The sequence below is a fragment of the Procambarus clarkii genome, chromosome 10 (genome assembly GCF_040958095.1).
Source record: "Procambarus clarkii isolate CNS0578487 chromosome 10, FALCON_Pclarkii_2.0, whole genome shotgun sequence".
Lineage (NCBI taxonomy): Eukaryota > Metazoa > Arthropoda > Malacostraca > Decapoda > Cambaridae > Procambarus > Procambarus clarkii.
In genome coordinates this window covers 53,263,052-53,289,622 of record NC_091159.1, presented here as the reverse complement: position 1 = coordinate 53,289,622, position 26,571 = coordinate 53,263,052, and the positions used below count along the sequence as shown (strand labels likewise).

Here is a 26,571-nt window from a genome sequence, read left to right as displayed (position 1 = left end):
GGTGTTGTGTATATACTGCCTATGTAGTGCCTGCCAGCTACCTCATATTGATGATGATATGGGGTACTAAGATGTTGAACGAGTCCCTCCTGCTCTGTTAAGATAAAAATAATTTGCTTAGATTCTATACAAAGATTTGTAGTAAGCCTTGTGTAATACTGTTGGGCAATTGTGTGGGGAAGGGTAGTGAAGGGAGATGGGTTGGTCCTGTAGAGCAGGACCAGGAACAAAGATTTAACTAGTCATAGGGGAGTGAATCAAATCATGGATTGTCCAGTACTAAAGTGCTTAAATTATGGAGTGAACTTGCATACATGGATAACTTGTGGTTCCATGTAAACAGATCCAATTGGGGCATGCTGAAAGTCTTGCATATCCACAAAAAGGTCTTGTTCTCCCATTTCATCACAATCTAGAACAAATTAAGTGGTCATCTCAACCCAAAACACACTGCAGAGATCAAGCATCACTATGCACTAACTTACTGTAGTTTCCTTTAGCTTAATGCGACTAGGTATATAGTGCTCTTTTGTGCAGCCCATTCTCGGTTTGCCACTGTTAAAACTGTAACTGTTTTGGCCAACCAGGAGCTTATGAATCCAAGCAATGCGCTCGTCTAACCTATTGTAGCCGGTGCATAGAAAATGTCAATATTATGGTGCATTAATTTTTACTAATGAGTCACATTTTAATGGATTGGTTGACACCATAAAAAATGCAACATATTATGTGATAGGACAGGTTGCTTTGTGAGGTGTCTTGTACAAATATATTTAACAATCACTCTTAACTCTGTATTGTTGTAATGCCTTAGTGCTTTCTCCTGATAATTACCTTATCTCCCTCTTAACTGCTGTGATCAAGTCTTGGTTACAACTTATGATGAAAGAGTCTGGAAGCTCTCCATATTTAACAAAATGTAAAGTAATTTGGATTCATATTTCTATGATAAGTAGCAGCTTACCTTGATTTTCAGGTTAGTTCGAAGCATGATGTCATCTATTTGATCACAAAGTATGGTTATGTGCACCTTTATGACATTGAGAGTGGAACATGTATTTTCATGAACCGCATCAGTGGAGATACCATCTTTGTCACGGCGCCTCACGAACCCTCAAGTGGCATCATTGGCGTCAACCGTAAGGGACAGGTGAGTCGTTTTTTTTTTTTTTTTTTTTTTTACTATATATTTACATTGCAAACAAAATTTTATATAATTTACTTCATAAATTTTGCCATTCAGATTTTCTTGCCATTATTTAACTTTTATTACTACTTTATGTAATGTCCCTATAAATAACTTCAGTGCCTGCATAGCAGATGCCTGAACTTTGGAAAAAGATGAATAAAAATACTCCCTCCATTTGTCATATACTGTATAATATATTGCAGTATCATTTAGATCCAGTTCCATTGTACTTCATCAGTGCATTCACAGTGGAATGCCAGTGCTTCATAAAAAAAAGTTTTTAAAGTGCTTACTGCTAGCTATTGAAAAAATGTAATTTACTCAAACTTGAATACTATGCTCATAATCACTTATTCAGTGACTTGCCAAACAATATCAGTATATAGTACTTGACTCATTCTTATAACTGATTTCTTCCCCACGTCTTTTCAACTCATGACCTTTGAATGCCTTACTCTAATCTTTCTACCACCACAAAGGCTTCTTGATTTGTCCTTTTCAACACTTAGCTTAATTTTTTCATGGTTTCACCACACCAGTCACAGAACCATTAACAAGGGTAAACACTTCTCCATTTATTCCCATTGATAAAATTCACTCCCTTCTCTTGTATTTATAGCTTGACCACGTTCATGACTACAGTCTTGTATGCATTGAACAACAATGGGACATTACCCTGACATCTTTTGTCAGGGACCCTGACATCTTTTGCAAAAATACCAAACCAATAACTCAAGACTTTATTTTTAATTATGTTCTGCTTCCTAAATCTTTAATTATGTTCTGCTTCCTAAATCAAAGAAATTTTTAGCATTAAATAACATTCTACCAACTCCATACAGGCTTGTTCCTTTGCAAACATTAATTTCTATTGTCACATGTTTTCACTACACGCACGCACGCATGCACATACATTCACAGTCTTTCCTACGTGACATTTACAATAGTTGGTGAAATACAAATGCCTGGGGCATATTGACTATTAAACCCCACATTATGTATTACTGATCTAAAATGTCATTTATGTACTGTAATAATTTGTGCCCTAACACTTTGCCTACTACCTGTCATAGACTAATATTTTTTGGCTATTGCACTTGATACATGTACACTTAATTTTATATTTAGGTACCATTCCAGGTCTGGTAATCATCTGTCACAGTATCACTACTCGTGTGCTTTCTGGCAATCGTTTCACAACTTTTCATTCCTGATTTTACTTTACCAGTACAGTATAACAGTTGCAGTTCTACATTTTGGCCTTTGCAGCGTTGTTAATAAATCTTCATGAATTTTTCTTGTATTTTATCATGCACTCTCCTCACAATAGCAAAACCGATCACATACTTGTATGCCCTTTTTTCAATAAGTCCACTTATTGGATATTCAAAATATAAACCTTGTAATCAGTTATTATACAACTGTACAGTATTTGCTTAATATTTGTTTAATATTCATTACCATCCTCCTTGTTGTACGTTCCCAAGTAGGTTAGTGTTCCAAGGATCATACATGAACTTTTCTTACACTTTGCATTGAAGCAATTTCTATTCTTAAATAATTCTGGAATGGGATCGATTTGAATTGTGTAATGTGGAAGTGGCAATTTTGGTAAGAAAGATAACAGAATGGGAAACAAATTTTTATGTGAATAGCTTTTTCAGATTTTTTATTTATTTTTCTATTGGGATTGTATATTGCAGGTATTAAGTGTGAGCGTTGATGAAGAGAACATCATCCCTTACATCAATAATGTGCTTCAAAACCCTGACTTGGCACTTAGAATTGCAACAAGGAACAACCTTGCTGGAGCGGAAGATCTGTTTGTGCGCAAGTTTAACACACTTTTCCAGGTGAGTAATAAGACAATGTCAAGTGATGACCTCTACAGTGCACCAAAATGTCTTGAAGGTTTCGGTTATGCACTACGAACTTACAATGCTTCAGTAATTTTGGCATTTGTAATATATGTACTTGGCTTTGATTGCAATAGAAGGTTCAGTACAAATTTGTTCATTTTAGGAGGGAGAGATTACATTGTACTGTACTTTAATTAATTTAAAAGATGACTAACATATTATGCATACAAATGTCATTTGTGCGTCTATGCATCTCTACAAACGACAAATAACATAGATACACAAAAACTGTGGTCACATCTATGTTAAGTTTAGGTAAGCTTTGACTTCATAATTATAGTTAAAAGTTTAGCTGAAGCTATTAAATACTTAAATGATTATCATAATCTGTAGTTTAAGATTGAAAATAGTGCTTTATTTGAGCTTGGTAGTCACTATTCCAGTATTAACTTGATATGACTTCACTTTGATTATTTAATCAAAGTTACCTTACCTTGAGGTTACCTTGAGGTGCTTCCGGGGCTTAGCGTCCCCGCGGCCCGGTCGTCGACCAGGCCTCCTGGTTGCCGGAAGTTGCAGATACTTTTATTACAACATGATAAGTTTCAAATTATATGTATATATTCATTACCTGTATATATATAAAGCCAGTGTCCTGTTACTTGTGGGCCTAATGCCTTGTTCCTGTTCATCCCATAAAAAGATAGTCACGAGAACAAATCCACAAGGGCCGTAACGAGGATTCGAACCTACGTCCGAGAGTATCCCAGACGCTGCCCTAATCGACTCGGTTGATTAAGGCAGTGTCTGGGATGCTCTCGGACGTAGGTTCAAAACCTCGTCACGGCCCTTGTGGATTTGTTCATTTGATGCATCACGTTATTGTGATTTCTGTGTGTAGTGTAGTAAAGAGTCACATTTGTAGGCTAGTATACATAGCCTAAAAACCCAAGTCACCTTTCTCAAGCACGCAAGTGGTAATAGTTGATGTACACTGCTACATGATTATACCATAATTGGATAAAAATCATACCATTTCACAAGTAATTTGTTACTTAATGTTCAGATTTTTTATAATTTGTGTACTGTATATGCCATTCATGGGTGACGAGTCTGTCTGGGTGGAAGTTTTGAAAGTGTTCTAAATGTGAATATATTGCCCTATTTCCTTAGTTTTAATTAGGTTATAAAACATTAACAACATTTTTAAAGAATGTTGGTTATTCTCTTTGAGCAAGCTACTTCCTGCATAAACTGGGAGTCGACTGTAATTTTAACAACTACATTTACAGTATTAAAATATTCAATAGTTTTGACTTCGTGTTGGGGGACACATTGTTGAATTTGGTATTTAGGGCAAAAAATGGTTTCAGCCTTTTCTTTATGAAAAGGATTTGTTAAAAGCAAATTATTTGCAAATGCTCTTATTTTCACTTTAACATTTCCTTCAGAATGGACAATACAGCGAAGCAGCCAAGGTAGCTGCTAATGCACCCAAAGGTGTCCTCCGTACCCCCCAAACTATCCAGAGGTTCCAACAAGTGCCAGCTCAGCCTGGCCAGACTTCGCCTCTTCTTCAGTACTTCGGAATTCTCCTCGATCAGTCTCACTTGAACAAGTTTGAATCCTTAGAATTGTGTAGACCAGTTTTGGCCCAAGGGCGCAAGAATTTACTTGAAAAATGGCTAAAAGAAGATAAGTTAGAATGTTCAGAAGAATTAGGTGATCTTGTGAAGCAGGCTGATCCCACATTAGCACTTTCTGTGTACCTGAGAGCAAATGTACCAAACAAAGTGATTCAGTGCTTTGCTGAGACTGGCCAGTTCCAGAAGATTGTACTTTATGCTAAGAAAGTTGGATACACTCCAGACTATGTATTCTTGTTAAGAAATGTGATGCGTGTTAATCCGGATCAAGGTCTTGCATTTGCTCAGATGTTAGTACAGGATGATGAACCCATGGCTGATGTCAACCAAATTGTGGATATTTTTTTGGAATCAAATTTAATTCAGCAGTGTACAGCGTTCTTGCTTGATGCTCTGAAGAATAATCGTCCCACAGAAGGGCCACTTCAGACTCGCCTCTTGGAAATGAACTTGATGTCTGCCCCGCAAGTAGCAGATGCAATTCTCGGTAACCAGATGTTCACCCATTACGATCGTGCACACATTGCTCAACTGTGTGAGAAGGCAGGATTGCTTCAGCGTGCCTTGGAACACTACACAGACATGTATGATATTAAGAGAGCAGTTGTGCACACACAGTTGCTGAACCCAGAGTGGCTTGTTAACTATTTTGGCTCTTTATCTGTTGAGGATTCTTTAGAGTGCTTGAAGGCGATGCTTACAGCCAATCTCCGCCAGAATCTCCAAATCGTGGTTCAGGTGTGTAATTAAGCTTTGTCTTGTTTTACATCAAAATATTTGTCTTATGGAAAAAATTTAAATAGCATATTTTATGGTATTCAATGTAATTGTGTGTGATTTAGAAATTTGTAAATTATTATTACAGATTGCTACCAAATACCATGAGCAACTAACGACCAATGCACTGATTGATCTGTTCGAGTCTTTCAAGTCATTTGAAGGCCTCTTCTATTTTCTTGGATCGATTGTCAACTTCTCACAAGAATCTGAAGTTCATTTCAAGTACATCCAGGCAGCTTGTAAAACTGGCCAAATTAAAGAGGTGAGCTTTAGTCTGTAATAGACAATTTTAGTATGATCTTTTGGTAGAGATATTTTATTAACTTTTTTAATAAAGAATTGTTAAAATCTCGTACAAATCTAACAAACGTACACATAATGAACGGACAGACATTGTAAAGTTAAAAAATACCTATACATAAGCAAAATTGGCATATTCATTGGCATAATTGGCATGTTCATTCCTTTAAAGTGCTTCCAGTTTAAAGTTTTACCAATCAAATAGAAAAGCTACTAGTATGACCTTGTTGGCATGAACTATGGGTGAAGCAAATTCAGTGCTTTGGTCAGCCAGGTCCTTAGTCACCCCACAGACGAATTCTTTCCATGCTTTTCCTGTTATGAGAGAGAACTACTGTAATTCTCATATACTGGCTTCCCTTATGATAAATCAATGTAAACCCAGTCTTAATATTGTACAATACTTAAAAATACTTATCAGTATGCAAATAAGTATTAAATGTTTCTAAAATCTGCCTTCAGCACAATTAGTCCTGACTCATCCTGATCAACTCTAGTCTCTAACACAATAGCAAAAAATTCACAAAATTCTCTTATTAGGCAATCTGCTTTCACAGTTTTATACACTAGCAGAAGCAAAAGGAACATTTCAGTAAGTTGATGTATGCTTAAGGCTTTTCTTTCTGGTAAAAAACTTGGATATTTAATCTACACTACCAAAACCCTACACATGATATACATCCTCTCGCTGTGCCCAAGCACTTGGGCTGGCCAGCAGAGCAGTGGTCTCACTTCATGCAAGTCGGCATTCAGATAAGAAGTGCTTTAGATCTAGAATGATGTGATATATGGAAATTGAAGGATGATAATGCTACTAAGAACTAATAAAAACTTTTGTAGGCTTTCAACTCGGCTCTTGGCAGTGTTGAACTTGAAATGTAGGGGGAATGGTGAAAGTTTTATAGTTTTAAATTGTTGAATGAAATTAGTATGGTCTTGTAAAATGCATATATTCTTTCATATATATCATCATTACCACTTTTCACACTTTATTGGGGTGGAGAGGCTTCACCCCAGAGAAAAAAAGGTGAGTAATATAAAGAATTAATAACATCAGTGTAGGGGTATATTGGGCATTCACTTGTATTGTAGTTGTTAATGAAAACTGAGAGCTTGGTTAAATTGTGGATAGGTTATTTTAAAGCTAATCAAATTTAAATATTTAACTTGAGATGTAACAATTTAAATCATAAATAACTCGAACATAAGTAACCTTGGATTCTTGGCCTATAAAATTGAGTTCTCTGCTTTAAGTTAGTTATGATTGAAACTCATTGACTAATTTTGAAAAATGTTGCTTCTAAAAACAAAATACAGTTTCATAATTAGCATTATAAAACTTTTATCAAAGTGCACGTTTTCCCTCAGGTTGAGAGAATATGCCGCGAGTCCAACTGCTATAATCCTGAACGCGTGAAGAACTTCTTGAAGGAGGCAAAGCTAACTGATCAGTTACCACTCATCATCGTTTGTGATCGCTTTGACTTCGTCCACGACCTGGTGCTCTACCTCTACCGCAATAACCTACAGAAATACATAGAAATATATGTTCAGAAGGTTGGCTGTTCTTAGTCATGACATTTCCAGTAGTGAGTGAAAGTAATGTCTATAATTTTTAGAAAATGTAGCAACATTATTTGTGTTGGCGCTTGTGTGTATACTATTATAGTTTAGTGAGGCTGTATTATACAAGAAATTAAATCTATGATATTTGCTTGGCCTTATTTTTACAAAGATATCTTTGTGTATGTATAGGTGAATCCTTCACGTCTACCTGTCGTCGTTGGAGGGCTGCTGGACGTTGATTGTGCCGAGGATGTAATAAAACAATTGATTATGGTTGTTCGTGGACAGTTCTCAACAGACGAGTTGGTGGAAGAGGTAAGTTTGTGTGTGTTGACCTTCGTGGTTCTCATTTCCCATTTCCAGTGCAGATTAGGGATTGGCCAGATAAGATAAATGGGCAAATGGAGGAGTGTTAGTGGCAATTGTTGTGTGTGGTTATGAGATGGCACAGCATGAAGATGAGGTCTGAAGCATTATGAGCAGTAGAAAGACAATCTGAGACTCATTTGTGGTGTTGGAATACTATAGGATAAGGAGTGAAAATGTCCTGAAGAGGTGTAGATTGCAAATGATGATGAACCTTGTGATTGAGGAAAGCATATCAAAATAGTATGTTTAAACACTTGGAATATGATAGGCTGGTAAAGTGTGTGCTTGTCAATTTGAGTGATAGAAGAGGAAGGCTGGGATGCAGGTGGTGGACATGGTGTGCGCACATCACACAGGAAATGGTAAGCGACAATGTTGGGTGGCAACAGTTTTCAAGAAGAAAGTAAATGTATTTGTATGTAAGCGATGTGAAAATTCATGAGGAATGCTGTAATCCTGGTCTTTTGAAGCATGTGACTGCTAGAGTGGGTAGTAATTTTTTGTTTTTATCTTCTCTCTTGTTCCCCCCCCCCCCCCTCCCTCCTTGGAGATATATATTGTGAATGATAAAATTAATAGATACCTTATTTTATATGTTTAATATGAATCAGCTCTGGGCTATATTACTAGTAATTTTTGTGGGCTGATGCCTTCTCCCCCCCCCCCCCCAGCCCCATGTAAGCTGGGAAATATGGTAATGATGGCATTTGTTAAAGCATTAATCTCGTATTAAAAATAATACACTGGAACACTTGAAACGAACTGATGATCGATAAATTGGTTTCTTGTTTTATTTTAAATGGCTTAGATACTTTATTGTGGGCTGCAGTTATTTGAAAATTCCAAATTATATTTTAAAGAAATTAATTTTTTTTATTGCCTTATTTATTGTAAATCAAACAAAGCCTCCAGTGGTAGGAATTTTAACTAGGTAAATTTTTTACTTGTATTCTGTAAAATGGAATACCTTGAAGCACAATTAGAAATTTCAGTGCATTTTTTTATAACCAAATTGATGAATTTATTTCCGATTAATAAAATTTTGTAATCCTTTCAATGCCACATAATTTGACAATCCTATTGCCGTTTAAACCATTCAGGTTGAGAAAAGAAACCGCCTGAAGCTGCTGCTAACTTGGCTGGAGTCACGTATTCATGAAGGAGTCTCTGAGTCGGCCACTCATGATGCCATTGCCAAAATTTACATAGACTCCAACAATAACCCCGAGAGATTCTTAAGGGAGAACCAAAACTATGACAGCAAAGTTGTTGGTAAGTTCATATTTTGTCCATATTATTCCTATACTGTACTTTTAATATTTAAAAATGTGTAATAAAACTGCTACAAAAATTTATAATAAATAGGCTACATGATGCACACTGAAATCACAATAGTGTACAAAAAATATCGCATTAATGTGTTGTATCAATTTTTATCTAACGTTAATGTGATTTCTTTGTGTATTTGAAGAGAAGCATTGCAGGTAGAACTGATATACCACACCCATAGTGCATGTGGTCCATGCATGAACCCCCGATTGGACTTCCAATCGGTTTGCTTCTAAACACAGTGTTTACAATAGAAAAAATTTGTTTCCTCACTTGGGTTAACAAAGGTTGGCAAGATTTTTGTTGTTTTAGCAGGTTTTTTTTTTCCCCCTCCAGGAAAGTACTGTGAAAAGCGAGACCCGCACCTTGCATGTATTGCATACGAACGTGGTCAATGTGACAGAGAACTGATTAATGTTTGCAACGAGAACTCTCTCTTCAAGTCTGAAGCTAGATACCTTGTGAGGCGACGGGACCCTGAACTCTGGGCTGAGGTTCTACAAGAGACCAATCAGTACAGGAGACAACTTATTGACCAGGTGTGTTGCTAGTTACATTGAGTTTAGTAATAAGTTTAATACTGGTTAAATAATAGTGAAAATAAATCAGGATTTGTCCAAAGATGATTGTTGTTGTTTTTCAAAACATTACTTTGCATTTTGTTAGTGACATTGGTTAGTTGAATGGAAAATGTTTATCTAAAAAATTAATGAATGCAAGTTCTGTGTAAGTTCTGTGAAGATGTTCTTTGATTTTCAATATTATTTCAGGTTGTGCAGACAGCATTGTCAGAGACCCAAGACCCCGAGGATATCTCTGTTACTGTGAAAGCTTTCATGACTGCTGATTTGCCCAATGAACTTATTGAACTCTTGGAAAAAATTGTGCTTGACAATTCTGCATTCAGTGATCACAGGTAAATTTATAAATTATACAGTTGGTATTATTTTTTAATGGAACGTGCAGAATACATTTAACACTTCTGCATTCCAGTGACGATAAAACGTCTCATAATCTATTATTACACTTTTGTTTTTCATCAGTTATCTAGAGAATTCTTTTGTAAACATTTTGAACTAAAATTTATAGTCATATCCCAACAAATAACTTGGCAAACGTAGAATGATTGTAAACGTTTTAAGCATCACTGAGTCGGACCCACTGAACCTGCTGTATTTGTCAAGAATGGGTGGAGAGGAGAATAATCTTTTATAAATAAACTTTTTTTTATTCTATTTTCTGGAGAATTTATCAATTGTCACTAAATTTATAGCTACACAACATATAATTTAGAAAAGGTAAAATGATTGTAAACAATTGTCGCAGCATTAAGTGGTCCGGACATTAGCGGTTGGAAGTGCAGAGAGGCTGGACCACCAAAGTGTTACATGATGTGATGTCTTATATGCTCCAGTAAATATATACATATATATATATATATATATATATATATATATATATATATATATATATATATATATATATATATATATATATATACATATACATATATACATATATACATATAATGTCGTACCTAGTAGCCAGAACGCACTTCTCATCCTACTATGCAAGGCCCGATTTGCCTAATAAGCCAAGTTTTCCTGAATTAATATATTTTCTCTAATTTTTTTCTCATGAAATGATAAAGCTACCCATTTCATTATGTATGAGGTCAGTTTTTTTTATTGGGAGTTAAAATTAACGTAGATATATGACCAAACCTAACCAACCCTACCTAACCTAACCTATCTTTATAGGTTAGGTTAGGTTAGGTGGCCGAAAAAAGTTAGGTTAGGTTAGGTAGGTTAGGTAGTCGAAAAACAATTAATTCATGAAAACTTGGCTTATTAGGCAAATTGGGCCTTGCATAGTAGGCTGAGAGGTGCGTTCTGGCTACTAGGTACGATATATATATATATATATATATATATATATATATATATATATATATATATATATATATATATATATATATATATATATATATATGCAACAATGATCACAAAAATATATACTATATATATATATATATATATATATATGTATATATATATATATATATATATATATATATATATATATATATATATATATATATATATATATATATTATATAAATGCCTCATCTATACAGGAACCTTCAAAATCTTCTCATCTTAACTGCTATAAAGGCAGACCACACCCGTGTGATGGACTACATTACTCGCCTTGATAACTATGATGCACCAGATATTGCCAACATAGCCATTGGCAACCAATTGTATGAAGAGGCCTTTGCTATATTCAAGAAGTTTGATGTAAACACCTCTGCCATTCAGGTATGATATTGATTTTTATTTCCATTTTACAAGTTAATTGATCTCTCATAAAGTACATTTGAATATTAAAATTAGGGTTTTGTGTCAATTTCCTCTGGAAAAATAAATGAAGTGCTACGTTTGCATAAATTGTTATATATACATTTTTCTTAGGAATATTTTCACCTTAGTAATGGTCAGAATTTTTTTTTTTTTTTTTTTTAATGGCTTGTATTTGGGCTGAAATTCAGAAACTAAGAATAGGATATACAAATTGCAAATGTGCAAATTAACATATTGACACAAGTTTTAATTGATGTATTTATGTAGGTTCTGATTGAGCACATAGTGAACCTGGACCGGGCATACGAGTTTGCCGAGCGGTGCAATGAAAGTGCTGTGTGGAGTCAGTTGGCCAAGGCTCAGCTGCAACAGTCATTGGTGAAAGAGGCAATTGACTCATTCATCAAGGCAGATGACCCAACTGCATACATTGATGTTGTGGACACTGCACACAGGACAGGTTAATGCTTTACAATGGTGCTGTATATAGCATTTAATAGCTTAGTTTTAAATTCACTAAGAATAAAAAATTTCATTAATTATCTGTAATACTATAATGCAAGTAATTAAAGAAATGGGTGAGGTGTATATTTATCTATAATCTCTTACTGTTATTCACCTTTGTTAAGGTGACTCCTCCACACTGCCCTTCAGTGAGAACTATAATAATTTTCATTTATAGGTCATTGGGAAGACTTGGTTCGGTACCTGGTCATGGCACGTAAAAAGGCTCGGGAATCGTATGTGGAGAGTGAGCTGTGTTATGCTTATTCCAAAACCAACAGACTAGCCGATCTTGAGGAATTTATTGCTGCTCCTAATCATGCTGATATTCAGAAGGTAAGAGGAAGGAAGTGAGGCCCTGTTGTACCAGTATCTTATTTTTTAAGATAATTTATTTTTTGTGGTTGGTTAAATTTAGAATAGCAGAACTAGTGAAGAGCAGAGGTGCCATAGGCACATCCAGAGAACACTATAAATATCAGGTCCACAGTTTTTCAACATCCTCCCAGCTAGCATAAGAAGTATTACTGGAACAAAAGTGGACGTCTTTAAGAGAAAACTGGATAGTTTTCTTCGGGAAGTGACGGACCAACCGGGCTGGATGTGTGGGCCTGTGGGCCGCTCCAAGCAACAGCCTGTTGGACCAAGCATAGACAAGTCAAGCCTGGCCTTGGTTTGGGGAGTAGACCCAAATTAACATATTGACCCAGAACCCCATCCAAATACAATCCCGGTAGACGAAGTAAAAATTAGGCTAAATACAGTAGTTACCGGATTGTGGGTTAAAGCAGAGATTGGCAAGCTAATATTTAATTTGCATAATAAATTTGTAACCAAAAGAGATTTCTAATGTACAAGTAGTCCCTATAGCACTGTATTGTACTTCTGTTGTGGTATGTTAAACAAATTTTGTGAAGGGAAATAATGTGATTAGTGATGTCTGAAAATTAGTTTTCCATGTTATTTTCCGATATATTTCTCTCATAGATTGGCGACCGGTGCTTTGATGATGGCATGTACGAAGCAGCAAAACTCCTCTACAATAATGTCAGTAACTTTGCTCGTCTGGCAATCACGCTTGTTCACTTAAAGGAGTTCCAGGGAGCTGTGGAATCTGCCAGGAAAGCCAACAGGTAAGCTTAGAGCATTTTCATAGCCAGCATTTGGTTTATGGCAGTTTAGAAATTTTAAGTTAATGAAAGAATATTTTTAACAAGTTAATTTTTAAATTATTTTTAATTTGATAAAATATCGTATAGTTAAGGGAAATTAGGTTAGACATTTTTGTTTCTTTCTTCTATATGTTTACAATTGATGGATGAGAACATCTTGTAAGTGAAAGGAAATAGAGTAATTGTGTGAAAGAAGTATAAAACTTCAGCTGTAGCAAATCAGTACTGATATTTACCATTTTGTTCCCACTGTGTGTGTGTTGGAACAAGTAAATTAACAGTAGTAACAGACTGTTTCAATCCATTTAATTATAATGTAAAAAAAAAATTCTATTAGTATGATTCAAGTAACTAAATCTGAGGCATAGCTGTTCTTAAGACATGCGGCATCCACAAATATTACCAATTAACATTACTACTGTAAATCTTTTCATCACATTGCTAACAAGGAGTGCTTTTTCCATTCATATATGTTGCACAATTTTAGATAGTTGGGGGCCTGATGCCCGAGTGGACAGCACTCGGGGTTTGTAGTCCTAAGGGTCTGGGTTCTATTCCCGGCGGAGGCGGAAACAAATGGGCCGAGTTTCTTTCACCCTGATTCACCTGTTCACCAAGCAGTAAATTAGGTACCTGGGAGTTAGACAGCTGCTATGCGCTGCTTCTGGGGCGGGCGTGTGTGTGTGTGTGTGAGTGAAAATTAGGATTAAGGTCTTGCCCAAAATGCGTGCTAGTGGTTGTACAAGAATGTAAGAACTCTTGTATAAATTAAAAAAAAAAACAAACTGAAAATGAAAATATAGTAACTCGGTACTAGGTCAAGAGTGTTGCCAGTGCATAGAATATTATATACAACAATAAGCATACTTGTCTAGAAATTGTATGTGGTTTTCTTGCAAAATATATACAAATATTTATGTAAGTAGGACATAAATGTGTGCATTTATTAACCTCTTACACAAAATTAAATGATATACAAAACAACTTGATAAACATTAATTATGTGCATACATTGTCATTACCACGTTTCCCACTTTCATGGGGTGGGGAGGCATCAGCCCGGAGAAAAAATGTGAGTAATAGAGTACAAAAAAAAGATTATTGCTTTTAAATACTAAAAAACATTCAAAATATCATGTTAATTCATTATATCATTTGCAAGTACTGTACAACATACAGTTTCAGAGATAAACACTAGCACTGCAGCAATCAAGAGCAACAATCTATTACTGTACAGTACTTAATATGACCAGGTGTTGGTCATATTATGACCTTGTGACTTGTCAGTCATTCCACCTAAGGACATTTATTTTCTGGCAAACAGCTTCCACCCAGCTTTGTCTGTTGTCATATCTTGTGTGTTGTTTATACACTCCACGCTTCCTCTCACTTGCTCACTATGTATGCCCACTATCTTCACTTTCCCTTTTCAAATTCACTTACACTTTTGCATTCCGATGATGCTACAGTGCATTATCCTAACTCTGACGGTAAACATACAGGTGGCTAAATTTTTGGTTTTGATCTCTCGAGCTTTTCTATGTGTATCAACAAAGAATTATTAAAATTGCTGCTATTTTGTGTACAGAGCATATTTAGGGCATGGGTGAACATACCAGAGATTTTCCAGCTCGCCCATGAAGCCTCGCTTACGTCATAAACATTTGTGTATTCATCGCTGTTACACATAATCTATTATAAATAAACGTTTTTTTGCATCTATACTCAAGAGAATTCATTTGTAAACATTTTGACACCAAATTTGTAATTATAACCCAACAAATAACTTTACAAAATTTTGAATTATTATAAACATTTTTGCATCATATGTAGGAACTTTTTTTTTTATATATATACTGTTGTATAGACAAATTACATGTGCACATTTGTATATTTTTACTTACTATTTAGGATGAATAACAAATGAAGAATGTTAAAATGATTGGAAACATTCATATTCATTACTGATTTGCATAATGTTATAAATATATTTTTATTTTTGCATCTTGTCTAGAGAATCCATTTGTATTCATACAAATGAACACATTTTGACAAAAAATTTCTACAGTAGGTACAATGCAACAAATAACTTAGAAAGCAAAATTATTGTAAACAATTTGCGTGTTGCCGAGCAAGGTCCCTGGGAGCCCGGTACGTGTACGGTCGGGAACATGTGGAGAGGCTGAGCTGCCAAAGTGTTAAATAGTCTTCACTAGTCAACCATTTTGTGTTTATACAACATGCTCAAACTGTCTTGCTACACTCACTTCAATCTTGTGGTTTATTGGCTTTTGCACTATCTTCATGATATTCAAATTCCTTATTCTGTCCATTATTGCAACACACTTTTCAGATTGTTCATCTCTTTTTTTTTTTTCACATTGACACTACACAGTACTCATGCAGTCGTTCGTAATAGTTGGCACAACTAATTCTTTGATTGCTCAAATACATCTTGAATATCATACAAAGGAAGTATTTAAACTAATTGATCACTTCTAGCATTTATCATTCACACTTATTTCACATAGAGGGTGACATTGCCTAACCCTAACATACACCAACATTGATATCAAGCCCATGATTCATTACATCATAAATTCCTATCATGCACTGGTAGGAGCGATAATTTTTGTACTAGGTGCCATGAAAAATTTGTCCAACACGGTTAACCTCATGCTAGCTTTTACAACTACTCTCCAGTACCCTTTATTTACTTTCATATGCTTTTTCTAAGTACAGTGGAACTTCGGTTGACAAATACCCCTCATTACGAATTATTTGGTACAAGAGGTCAATTTCCTCGTAAAATTTGACTTGGTATCCGAGGTTTGCCTCGGATTTTGAGTTTGTATTGGTCGACAAGTGTGTGTTTTGGCTGGGGGCGAGGCGCGCTCAGTTTACCAGTGTATCCCGTCTAGTGACGACCGCGCTTGAATTCTTTGTAAAGAATTTCATTGTTTTCTGCTTTTTTGGTTTCTGAACCTAAAACTTATTATATATCATGCCATAGGATCCATAGAGGATGTCCCTTCCTCATTAAGAGAATGTGTGCTGTATGGGTAAAACTGCAAAGTTTTGTCAAGAAAACTCGTCCAGATAAAGCTGTAGCAGGCTGTTGCATTAACCTTTTTAATGACAATGTGATTTCTCGCTACAGACAAGTATTAAAACCGTAGGGAAAACAAGTGTCTTTAGACAGATTCTTAAACAAGCAAGCATTGAGCCACAACTAGGTCCTAGTGGTATGCCTGCAAAACGTGAGAGAGAGCAAGCGAGCGCGAGAGAGAGAGCGAGCGCGAGAGAGAGAGCGAGCGCGAGAGAGAGAGCGAGCGCGAGAGAGAGAGCGAGCGCGAGAGAGAGAGCGAGAGCGAGCGCGAGAGAGACAGAGCGAGCGAGCGCGAGAGAGAGACAGAGCGAGCGAGCGCGAGAGAGAGACAGAGCGAGCGAGCGCGAGAGAGAGACAGAGCGAGCGAGCGAGAGAGAGAGACAGAGCGAGCGAGCGAGAGAGAGAGACAGAGCGAGCGAGCGCGAGAGAGAGACAGAGCGAGCGAGCGCGAGAGAGAGACAGAGCGAGCGAGCGCGAGAGAGAGACAGAGCGAGCGAGCGCGAGAGAGAGACAGAGCGAGCGAGCGCGAGAGAGAGACAGAGCGAGCGAGCGCGAGAGAGAGAGAGAGCGAGCGAGCGCGAGAGAGAGACCGAGCGAGCGCGAGAGAGAGACAGAGCGAGCGAGCGCGAGAGAGAGACAGAGCGAGCGAGCGCGAGAGAGAGACAGAGCGAGCGAGCGCGAGAGAGAGACAGAGCGAGCGAGCGCGAGAGAGAGACAGAGCGAGCGAGCGCGAGAGAGAGAGAGAGCGAGCGAGCGCGAGAGAGAGACAGAGCGAGCGAGCGCGAGAGAGAGACAGAGCGAGCGAGCGCGAGAGAGAGACAGAGCGAGCGAGCGCGAGAGAGAGACAGAGCGAGCGAGCGCGAGAGAGAGACAGAGCGAGCGAGCGCGAGAGAGAGACAGAGCGAGCGAGCGCGAGAGAGAGACAGAGCGAGCGAGCGCGAGAGAGAGACAGAGCGAGCGAGCGCGAGAGAGAGACAGAGCGAGCGAGCGCGAGAGAGAGACAGAGCGAGCGAGCGCGAGAGAGAGACAGAGCGAGCGAGCGCGAGAGAGAGACAGAGCGAGCGAGCGCGAGAGACAGAGCGAGCGAGCGCGAGAGAGAGACAGAGCGAGCGAGCGCGAGAGAGAGAGACAGAGCGAGCGAGCGCGAGAGAGAGAGACAGAGCGAGCGAGCGCGAGAGAGAGAGACAGAGCGAGCGAGCGCGAGAGAGAGAGACAGAGCGAGCGAGCGCGAGAGAGAGAGACAGAGCGAGCGAGCGCGAGAGAGAGAGACAGAGCGAGCGAGCGCGAGAGAGAGAGACAGAGCGAGCGAGCGCGAGAGAGAGAGACAGAGCGAGCGAGCGCGAGAGAGAGAGACAGAGCGAGCGAGCGCGAGAGAGAGAGACAGAGCGAGCGAGCGCGAGAGAGAGAGACAGAGCGAGCGAGCGCGAGAGAGAGAGACAGAGCGAGCGAGCGCGAGAGAGAGAGACAGAGCGAGCGAGCGCGAGAGAGAGAGACAGAGCGAGCGAGCGCGAGAGAGAGAGACAGAGCGAGCGAGCGCGAGAGAGAGAGACAGAGCGAGCGAGCGCGAGAGAGAGAGACAGAGCGAGCGAGCGCGAGAGAGAGAGACAGAGCGAGCGAGCGCGAGAGAGAGAGACAGAGCGAGCGAGCGCGAGAGAGAGAGACAGAGCGAGCGAGCGCGAGAGAGAGAGACAGAGCGAGCGAGCGCGAGAGAGAGAGACAGAGCGAGCGAGCGCGAGAGAGAGAGACAGAGCGAGCGAGCGCGAGAGAGAGAGACAGAGCGAGCGAGCGCGAGAGAGAGAGACAGAGCGAGCGAGCGCGAGAGAGAGAGACAGAGCGAGCGAGCGCGAGAGAGAGAGACAGAGCGAGCGAGCGCGAGAGAGAGAGACAGAGCGAGCGAGCGCGAGAGAGAGAGACAGAGCGAGCGAGCGCGAGAGAGAGAGACAGAGCGAGCGAGCGCGAGAGAGAGAGACAGAGCGAGCGAGCGCGAGAGAGAGAGACAGAGCGAGCGAGCGCGAGAGAGAGAGACAGAGCGAGCGAGCGCGAGAGAGAGAGACAGAGCGAGCGAGCGCGAGAGAGAGAGAGACAGAGCGAGCGCGAGAGAGAGAGAGACAGAGCGAGCGCGAGAGAGAGAGAGACAGAGCGAGCGCGAGAGAGAGAGAGACAGAGCGAGCGAGAGAGAGAGAGACAGAGCGAGCGAGAGAGAGAGAGACAGAGCGAGCGAGAGAGAGAGAGACAGAGCGAGCGAGAGAGAGAGAGACAGAGCGAGCGAGAGAGAGAGAGAGAGACAGAGCGAGCGAGAGAGAGAGAGAGAGACAGAGCGAGCGAGAGAGAGAGAGAGAGACAGAGCGAGCGAGAGAGAGACAGAGCGAGCGAGAGAGAGAGAGACAGAGCGAGCGAGAGAGAGAGAGAGACAGAGCGAGCGAGACAGAGCGAGCGAGAGAGAGAGAGAGACAGAGCGAGCGAGAGAGAGAGAGAGACAGAGCGAGCGAGAGAGAGAGAGAGACAGAGCGAGCGAGAGAGAGAGAGAGACAGAGCGAGCGAGAGAGAGAGAGAGACAGAGCGAGCGAGAGAGAGAGAGAGACAGAGCGAGCGAGAGAGAGAGAGAGACAGAGCGAGCGAGCGCGAGAGAGAGCGAGCGAAATATCCTGGGAATTAGTAAATTCAAAGAAAAGGATTCACTGCAATTACAGTACCTTGGTAATATTACAAGGTTATTGAATGTAGAAGGCCTGCAAAAATGGGCTGGTACCAATACATCAGTACACCTTTTCTTCATAGCTTAACTTCTTTATTTCTGGCATAAGTCTACAAGTCTGCATCCGGACACCCCATTTCAAAAATGGAGTTCAGAGGTAACAGTGTCATAATTATACTGTATCTAAATTATTTTTTTTGCAGAGTCTAGGGGAAGCTAATTTGTCTTTTTGCTGTAATTATTACAAAATGTGATTTAAACAAGTATGTTTAATATTTTGCTTATTTAATGATTGTTTCCTATTGTTTCCTATATTAATAGCACAAGAACGTGGAAAGAAGTATGCTTCGCATGTGTGGACAATGAACAGTTTCGTTTGGCTCAGAATTGTGGCCTTCATATTGTTGTTCATGCAGATGAACTGGAAGATCTCATCAACTATTACCAGGTAAGAAGTAATTTGCTTTTATACTGTTAGTTTATATGAATTTACTCAAATTTATAAAGCCTTAGATTGTCATTATTTTATTAGTGTTTCCAAGAGAAACATAAGTAAACAATTGGCTTATGGAAAGAATAGGAAAGATTTGAGTACAGTAATTGATCATGTCTTCTACACTAAACAGCAACGGACACAGTACCTAGCATCATTACGTTACACCAAAACAGCCATAGAAGTATCCCATCACATCATATGACTATAGGTATACTGGTAGCATATCTAGTCATTTGTCATCTTGAGAAAAAAGTTGCTAGTCATCTTCTGTACTACTTGTATTAAATTATTTATATTCAATCATTGTTTTATCTCACTAACCATATGTAATTGTTATACTCTTGCTCTTACAATCTTTACTCCATTCCTTTCTCCATTCTAACTACTTTAAGCTTTGTCTCGTAAGCTTAACACATCAAGCATTCTCTCATGATAAAACACTTTAGTTTTAATTCCCATTTGATTGTATTGCAATTATTAATTCAGATTTACCTTTTAATGTCAACACAAGCCGTGCATAAATGTTTTCTGAACTGTGTGTTAATTGTAGTGATGGTTGTTTTGGCACTAAATGTGGGCATTAAATTTGTCTCCACAGGATCGAGGGTATTTTGACGAGTTAATCAACTTGCTGGAGGCAGCTTTGGGACTAGAACGTGCACACATGGGTATGTTCACAGAACTTGCCATTCTTTACTCAAAGTACAAGCCTGAGAAGATGCGAGAACATCTTGAGCTCTTCTGGTCTAGGGTCAACATTCCAAAGGTAAGACCCCAAAATGTTGTTCTTCCCAGCTTATTCTAAAATGTACAATTCTTTCATATCACTAGTTATAAATTGTGTACACAAATTTAATTAACATTTGTTATATATTGACTTTATATTTGAAAACTTTTAAGTTTATACAAGACCTGATACTTGTTGGTTAGAGTAGTTCTCTCATATACTTAAAATGGTTACACATTTGCAAATATACATAAATATTATCTGGATTTTGAGTAAATGGCTATGGGGAAGCTTAATAGTACAATATTAAAGTTTGATGTGTAAAAGATGTCTGCTAGTTACTAAAGAAACATTATTGCAGGTGTTACGTGCAGCAGAACAAGCACATCTATGGGCTGAGCTTGTATTCCTGTATGACAAGTATGAAGAGTATGATAATGCTGTTCTCACCATGATGGCACACCCTACAGAAGCCTGGCGAGAGTCTCACTTCAAAGACGTTATCACAAAAGTAAGCACCCAGAAGGCTTACTCTACTTTGGACAACATTTGATGCATAATTTCTCCATTTGAAATTTGTTTGGATAACCTGCTAATATTTTGCGGATAACCTGCTAATATTTTGGTCTTTTCAGGTTGCAAACATCGAGTTGTATTATAAAGCTATTCAGTTTTACCTGGATTACAAACCAATGCTTCTAAATGACCTGCTGCTAGTTCTCTCACCTAGGATGGACCATACGAGAGCAGTCAATTACTTCACAAAGGTATTTGTAGTCCTCATTGTTTTAACCATGTGGTCAAAGTATTTAAATTTTCCAGCATTGATTGGAAATTGGATATTGTTTGAAGATTACCCTAGTGTTTCTGGTAAAAAACAAAAACTATATAAAGTCCATGACCAAAATGTATAGGCTAATAATATTGGTTAAATTTTAACACTCGTTATCAATTGCTTTCTTTCAGGCAAACCATTTAAAATTGGTCAAAGGTTACTTAAGATCAGTGCAGTCACTAAATAACAAAGCTATCAATGAGGCTCTCAACTCTTTACTCATTGAAGAAGAAGATTACACAGGCTTAAGGACTTCCATTGATGCTTTTGACCACTTTGACAACATTGCTCTGGCTCAGTCTCTGGAGAAGCACGATTTGATAGAGTTCCGTCGGATTGCTGCATACTTGTACAAAGGCAACAACAGGTGGAAACAGTCTGTGGAGCTGTGCAAAAAGGATAAACTCTTTAAGGTATTGCTGTATAAATTTTCTAAGTTCTTTTTTTAAGTCACATGAGCTTAAACCACTTGTCTAAATAAAGTTGGGAATACTGTAGTTAGTTTATTATTATTTATTAACCTTGTGTATAAATTTATACACGAGGTTAATATGTATCGTTAATATTTATTAAATGTTATATTTATTAAATATAAGTTATATTTATTAATATAATAGTTATATTTATCTTAGATTTTATGCAATTTTGACTTGACACAATATGTACATATATCCCACACCTAGGATGCCATGGAGTATGCTGCTGAAAGTAAGAACTCTGACACTGCAGAAGAGCTCCTTCAGTGGTTCCTTGAGAACGGCAACTTTGATTGCTTTGCTGCTTGCCTGTTCCATTGTTATGATCTTCTCCATCCTGATGTAATATTAGAATTGGCATGGAGGCATAATATCATGGACTTTGCCATGCCTTATTTGATTAATGTAATGCGAGAGTATGTCACAAAGGTTAACAAACTTGAAGACATTGAGAAGCACAGGTCTGAAGAAAATGAAACTAATGAGAGCAAGCCTATGATGAATATGATTGGTGAGTAGCTCCTGCACCAATTGCTTTAATTATATTTTATTTTGTGCCTGAATCACACATCAGCTACTTGATTTGTGTTACATGAATCTTGCAACACTTCCTGTCTTCCTCACTTCCTCTTGTATACACTGTTAATGTTTCTTGAGTAAATTCTTATTCCACATTGATTCTCATAATTTTGCACTTTGTGGAGGCATGGAAATTATTTGATATATTTTGTTTAGTTTCACTTTTTTTTTTTTTTTTTTTTTTTTTTTTTGTAATTGCACAAGTGTCTGGCAAAAGCTCCAAAGGTGTGTCCCTTGCAGGTGAGCCTCAGCTTATGATCACAGCTGGCCCGGGCATGATGGGACCAGGCTACTCCAACGCTGGTTACGCTAACAACATTAACTACGGTGCTGGCATGCCATCCTACCAAGGTTACAGCATGTAAATATTAATTCAAGAGTCTCCAAAAGTTAAGACCTGTGTGAAAACTGTTCAGGTTGGTTTGTTATTAACAGTAGACACTGATTCACCAGGGCTTCAGCTTGTAACTAATAACAGAGCCTCCCAAAATATTCCAAGAGTTTGCCAGTTGTAAAATATACCACGTTGACTTATCTCCAGGGATATAATTGTCCAAATTCTGCCTCTAGAATGCTGCAAGTTAAAGTATAAATGAGGGAGAATTTGTGGTGGCAGGTGAGAGCAAACTAAAGCTTATTGTTGAGTAGTGTGGTTAGCTTGAGGATGAATGAGTGTGTTGTAGAGGCATTCAGGTCATTCGCTCGGCTGTTCCGCAGATTGTCGTCCTGTTTTTCAATAGCTGTCCTCCAGTGGGGTTTGTAAGAAATTTGTGGAGGTGTGAGGCAAGACATGCTGCCTCACATACTGTTTTTATTATTTTTGTTAATTGGATTCCTTTGAATGCTGTGGTGTAAAAAATATAACTACTGTTCCCCATTGTATATAGTTTATCCCATGATGACTTGTGCTGAATGTGATGTAGCATTGTTTTGCCTGTTCCTCTTATGATGATTTATGATTGGTGTCTCAGTAGAGTGTTACAGTTAACTCTATGAGCATTGTGAGTAGAGTATGTATATATAGATTAAATTTATAAGGCTGATTATAGACATAATATTCCTGGTGAAGACAAGGTATTCTGTAAACAACCTTAATAGATGTGATGTTTATGGCCTAAAGATTGGGCATTCACCTGTCTACATCAAATCATTCCTAAAACTTATCTGATTAGCAAGGTGCAATGCCTTATCCTCCCGGTCTGTATGGAGATTGATGGTGAAATAACTGAAGCTTTTGTCCATTGTGTGCCTTCAAATAGCAAATGGAAGGCTTTAAAAAGACTATTCTTTATCAATGAGGTATTACTTTCCAAAGGCCAATGGTCTGTGTTCAGTGGTTGATTGTTCATTAGTAATTTAGGTTACTTCCAAGTGGTATGGCTAGAGCAGCTCACCCTTGGAATAGTCTACCTCATTGAGATTGAAGGCCTTGGTTCTACCTTTATCACTGTTTTGGGGGTTATCAGATACATTTGTTAAAGAGGCATTTCTTGGTTTTAAAATATTTGGTCATTTGTTGATCACAGCTTTAATAGCAAATGTAGTGATGACCAACATTACAGTGGTGATGTATGGGAAGTGAGATGGTAACAGTATCCAAGTATAAATTTAAAAGATCACCGCCTATTTGAGAATGAACTGTGCATTCTTACCTATCACCTCCACTCTTTATTATTTTTCTAGAATATGAATTTTATCATTCTTTTTTCTAACAAGAGGAAGCATCTGTGGACTTAAATTAAAGGCTTCAATTACATTTAGTATCTTGATAATTAATTATTGAGAATTGTATTTGTATTTTTTAAGTTAGAGCCTATTGAGAGTTTTAAAATATTTATTAATAATAGGGAATATTGTTTTGCATGTACATTTCTGTGGTGAAGAAGCCAATCCACTCCAGCTAGGCTTCCAGGAGATGTTAACTCCTAACATACAGTGGTTGCCTGAAACTTAGAGCATATGTACTGTGGCCACATGTCAAGTTTAAATAAACACCTCCCACATGAATTATGATCTGATTTACCCTTCAAGTGTCAGTTACCATGTTTGTGGTGTTAGGCCTGGACCTCAAAATTGCAAAATAAGTGACCATACAAGGGTCATGTCTAAGAATAGACCAATAAATATAGTCTCCACTAAGTGAGGCAGTTCCTTTTTATATCCGACCAGTTACTCCACATTTATCTGGCCTATACTTGAAACATTACATGTACTCCACATCTGTGTTGCCAGATGATCCTATTTCATAATCATTTTACCCAGCTTCTTCAGAAGTGTAAACAATTAAATGAACTATTTAATATTTTACATCCCCTATAAATAGTTTTTCCATTTCTTTACTTTAGTAATGTCACCCAGTAACTGGTTGCTTTGTAGATTCATTGCACTGGATTACTTTCCTGAGAATTGGAGCTTTGGTGTAAAAGGAAACTGGCTATGAATAAGAACTAAATAAGTTTATTAACATTCAAGCTATTCTCAAATGGCTCCTGAATTTGAACATTAATTTCGTTGCTTACAACCTCCGCTAGTCAAGGCACTAATTTTTTTTTAGAATGGCATCAGTTTGAATGTTAACTCCAATGGAGCACTGACCCCAGCTGACTAAATAGTATTTGCAATTTGTTTGAATTATGTCAAAGTATAGGTACATCTATTTAGGCTGAATTTTAATAATTCTAACTTGTTTATAATGGTGCATATTGACAATTGCCTACCAACTAATGGGTGCCATCAAACAGGATTACCAATATCGAAGGCTGTTAATTCTATTAAATTTAATTTTTGCTCTAAACAGCAAAAAGGCCTAGGTTTTTTAGTTTAACTTTAAGAGACCTGCAAACTTAAGTAATTTATTAAAATATTGGCAATACTGGACAGATGCCAGTTTGTTTCAAAATACAAAATCATTGGAAAAGTAGTTGCCTAACCCCTTCTAGTATTACTATTTTCGTGGGGAAAAGCAACATATGTTGACAGTAATCATGAATAAAGAGGAAAACCAAACTTAAATTACATACATGCAAACTAATCCTCATTAGTTTCTCATTTTGCATGCTTTAATTTTTCTTTTTTTTCTTTGCGATATTAAATTTTTAGAATTATTTAGTATCAATTGATGCATATTTGGGGAAAATTGTTAAAAATGGTCTTATGAATGAATTTTATCAACACAAAGCCTCAATAATATCTATTTCAATTATGTAATTCTATATACTGTATACGTCCTAAAGATTCATTTAATATTTTCATATAGAATTAGCAGGTTGCTATTGTTAATTTTCATGACAAGAAATTGTACTCTTGAGTCGACTGGTGTCTTGTATGCAAAGCATAAAAATGAAGTTATAATCTGTACTTTTTAATGATAATAAATGACTAAGGTCCCCTTGAATATTTTTTGAAGACAGCAAATTTATTGTATAAAACAATCTCCAAAAGTAATGAAAGATACTGTTTACATTAGTCTAAAACTACATATTTAATGTGTGCTTTTGGAAGACATTAAGAAATACTGTATTCATACAATGTAATCCCATTTTGGCAAACCCAATCATAGGTAATTGCAAGGATTATAGGTCTATCAGAGAACATTAAATCTAAAACTAAGAGCACTATTTGGCTGGGAAGTTGTGGAATTAATATTTTATTATAAACAAAGAGTGCAAGACGCCTAGCGAGTCAAAGATTTAACTGAAAAAATTAAAAGTAATTATCAACAAAAGGCACCAAGCCAGGAAGCCTATGTAGCACCATCAAATGTACGGGATATTCGTAGGGCACCAAGTATCACTAGGTATGCCAATAAGAAAACAAAAGCACATAAGGCGAACGATATCGAAGGTCTCAGATTCACCAAGAATGCTATCGAGGATCGGTTGGGAAGCAAGACACATTCTGGAAGTCCGGACATTCAACAGGGATATGCATGACTATAAGAGGGACAATGCAGTTTGGACAATAAGGAGCAGGGCGGCGCTCCATTAAGTGTCCGTTAGTTAAACGAGTATGACCAATACATAACCTCGCCAGAGCTGTTTCCTCCCCGCCAGTTACAGTGATAAGAGCACGCAGTTTGTTACCAGTAACAGACCAATGACCCTGCTAACGGGCAAGGGTCAAGGAACAGCTAACTGGGTAGAAGTCGGAATAGGGGATACTTTTACGGGAGATGGGACAAGTGCGTATAGCCTCCTTAGCAGCAGCGTATGCATGTTCATTTAAGAACACCAATATGGCTGAGAACACAGCAAAATGCCACTCTCTTAAATCTACTGGAGATAAGACACAGCCAATGTTGACTTTTGATTACTACAGGATGGACTGGAGTAAAGGACTCCAGAGCCATGAGGGCACTGAGTCAACAACAAAGGAGGGCTGACACCAAGAAAGCAGATGACAAAGAGCATACAAAATAGTATTAATAAGTTCTGCTGTGAACATGCTAGTCTCTGGAGGCAGGCAACACACACAGGTGTGGTCAGGAAAAACAACAGTAGCCTACCCCGTCTGCAGACTTGGACCCATCGGTGAAGACAGAAATGGAGTGGGAATGTGAAGAAAAGTGTTTGAGGAAG

The 26,571-nt window shown here is 38.1% G+C and overlaps 1 protein-coding gene across 1 annotated transcript in view; it reads left to right on the top strand.

Moving 5' to 3' along the window:
* Chc (clathrin heavy chain) overlaps positions 1 to 24,001 on the top strand; it is a 39,171-nt gene extending 15,170 nt beyond the window's left edge. Inside the window, exons 7-26 of the mRNA XM_045769662.2 lie at positions 977 to 1,150; positions 2,893 to 3,042; positions 4,500 to 5,432; positions 5,560 to 5,736; positions 7,143 to 7,331; positions 7,530 to 7,655; positions 8,810 to 8,981; positions 9,375 to 9,577; positions 9,809 to 9,954; positions 11,176 to 11,359; positions 11,669 to 11,861; positions 12,084 to 12,241; positions 12,893 to 13,038; positions 19,203 to 19,329; positions 19,976 to 20,143; positions 20,466 to 20,615; positions 20,740 to 20,871; positions 21,071 to 21,352; positions 21,623 to 21,926; positions 22,235 to 24,001. Coding sequence (XP_045625618.1) covers positions 977 to 1,150; positions 2,893 to 3,042; positions 4,500 to 5,432; positions 5,560 to 5,736; positions 7,143 to 7,331; positions 7,530 to 7,655; positions 8,810 to 8,981; positions 9,375 to 9,577; positions 9,809 to 9,954; positions 11,176 to 11,359; positions 11,669 to 11,861; positions 12,084 to 12,241; positions 12,893 to 13,038; positions 19,203 to 19,329; positions 19,976 to 20,143; positions 20,466 to 20,615; positions 20,740 to 20,871; positions 21,071 to 21,352; positions 21,623 to 21,926; positions 22,235 to 22,359 — 4,239 coding nt within the window. The 3' untranslated portion in view covers positions 22,360 to 24,001. The remainder of the gene's footprint in view (positions 1 to 976; positions 1,151 to 2,892; positions 3,043 to 4,499; positions 5,433 to 5,559; positions 5,737 to 7,142; positions 7,332 to 7,529; positions 7,656 to 8,809; positions 8,982 to 9,374; positions 9,578 to 9,808; positions 9,955 to 11,175; positions 11,360 to 11,668; positions 11,862 to 12,083; positions 12,242 to 12,892; positions 13,039 to 19,202; positions 19,330 to 19,975; positions 20,144 to 20,465; positions 20,616 to 20,739; positions 20,872 to 21,070; positions 21,353 to 21,622; positions 21,927 to 22,234) is intronic.
* The last annotated feature ends 2,570 nt before the right edge of the window (positions 24,002 to 26,571 follow it).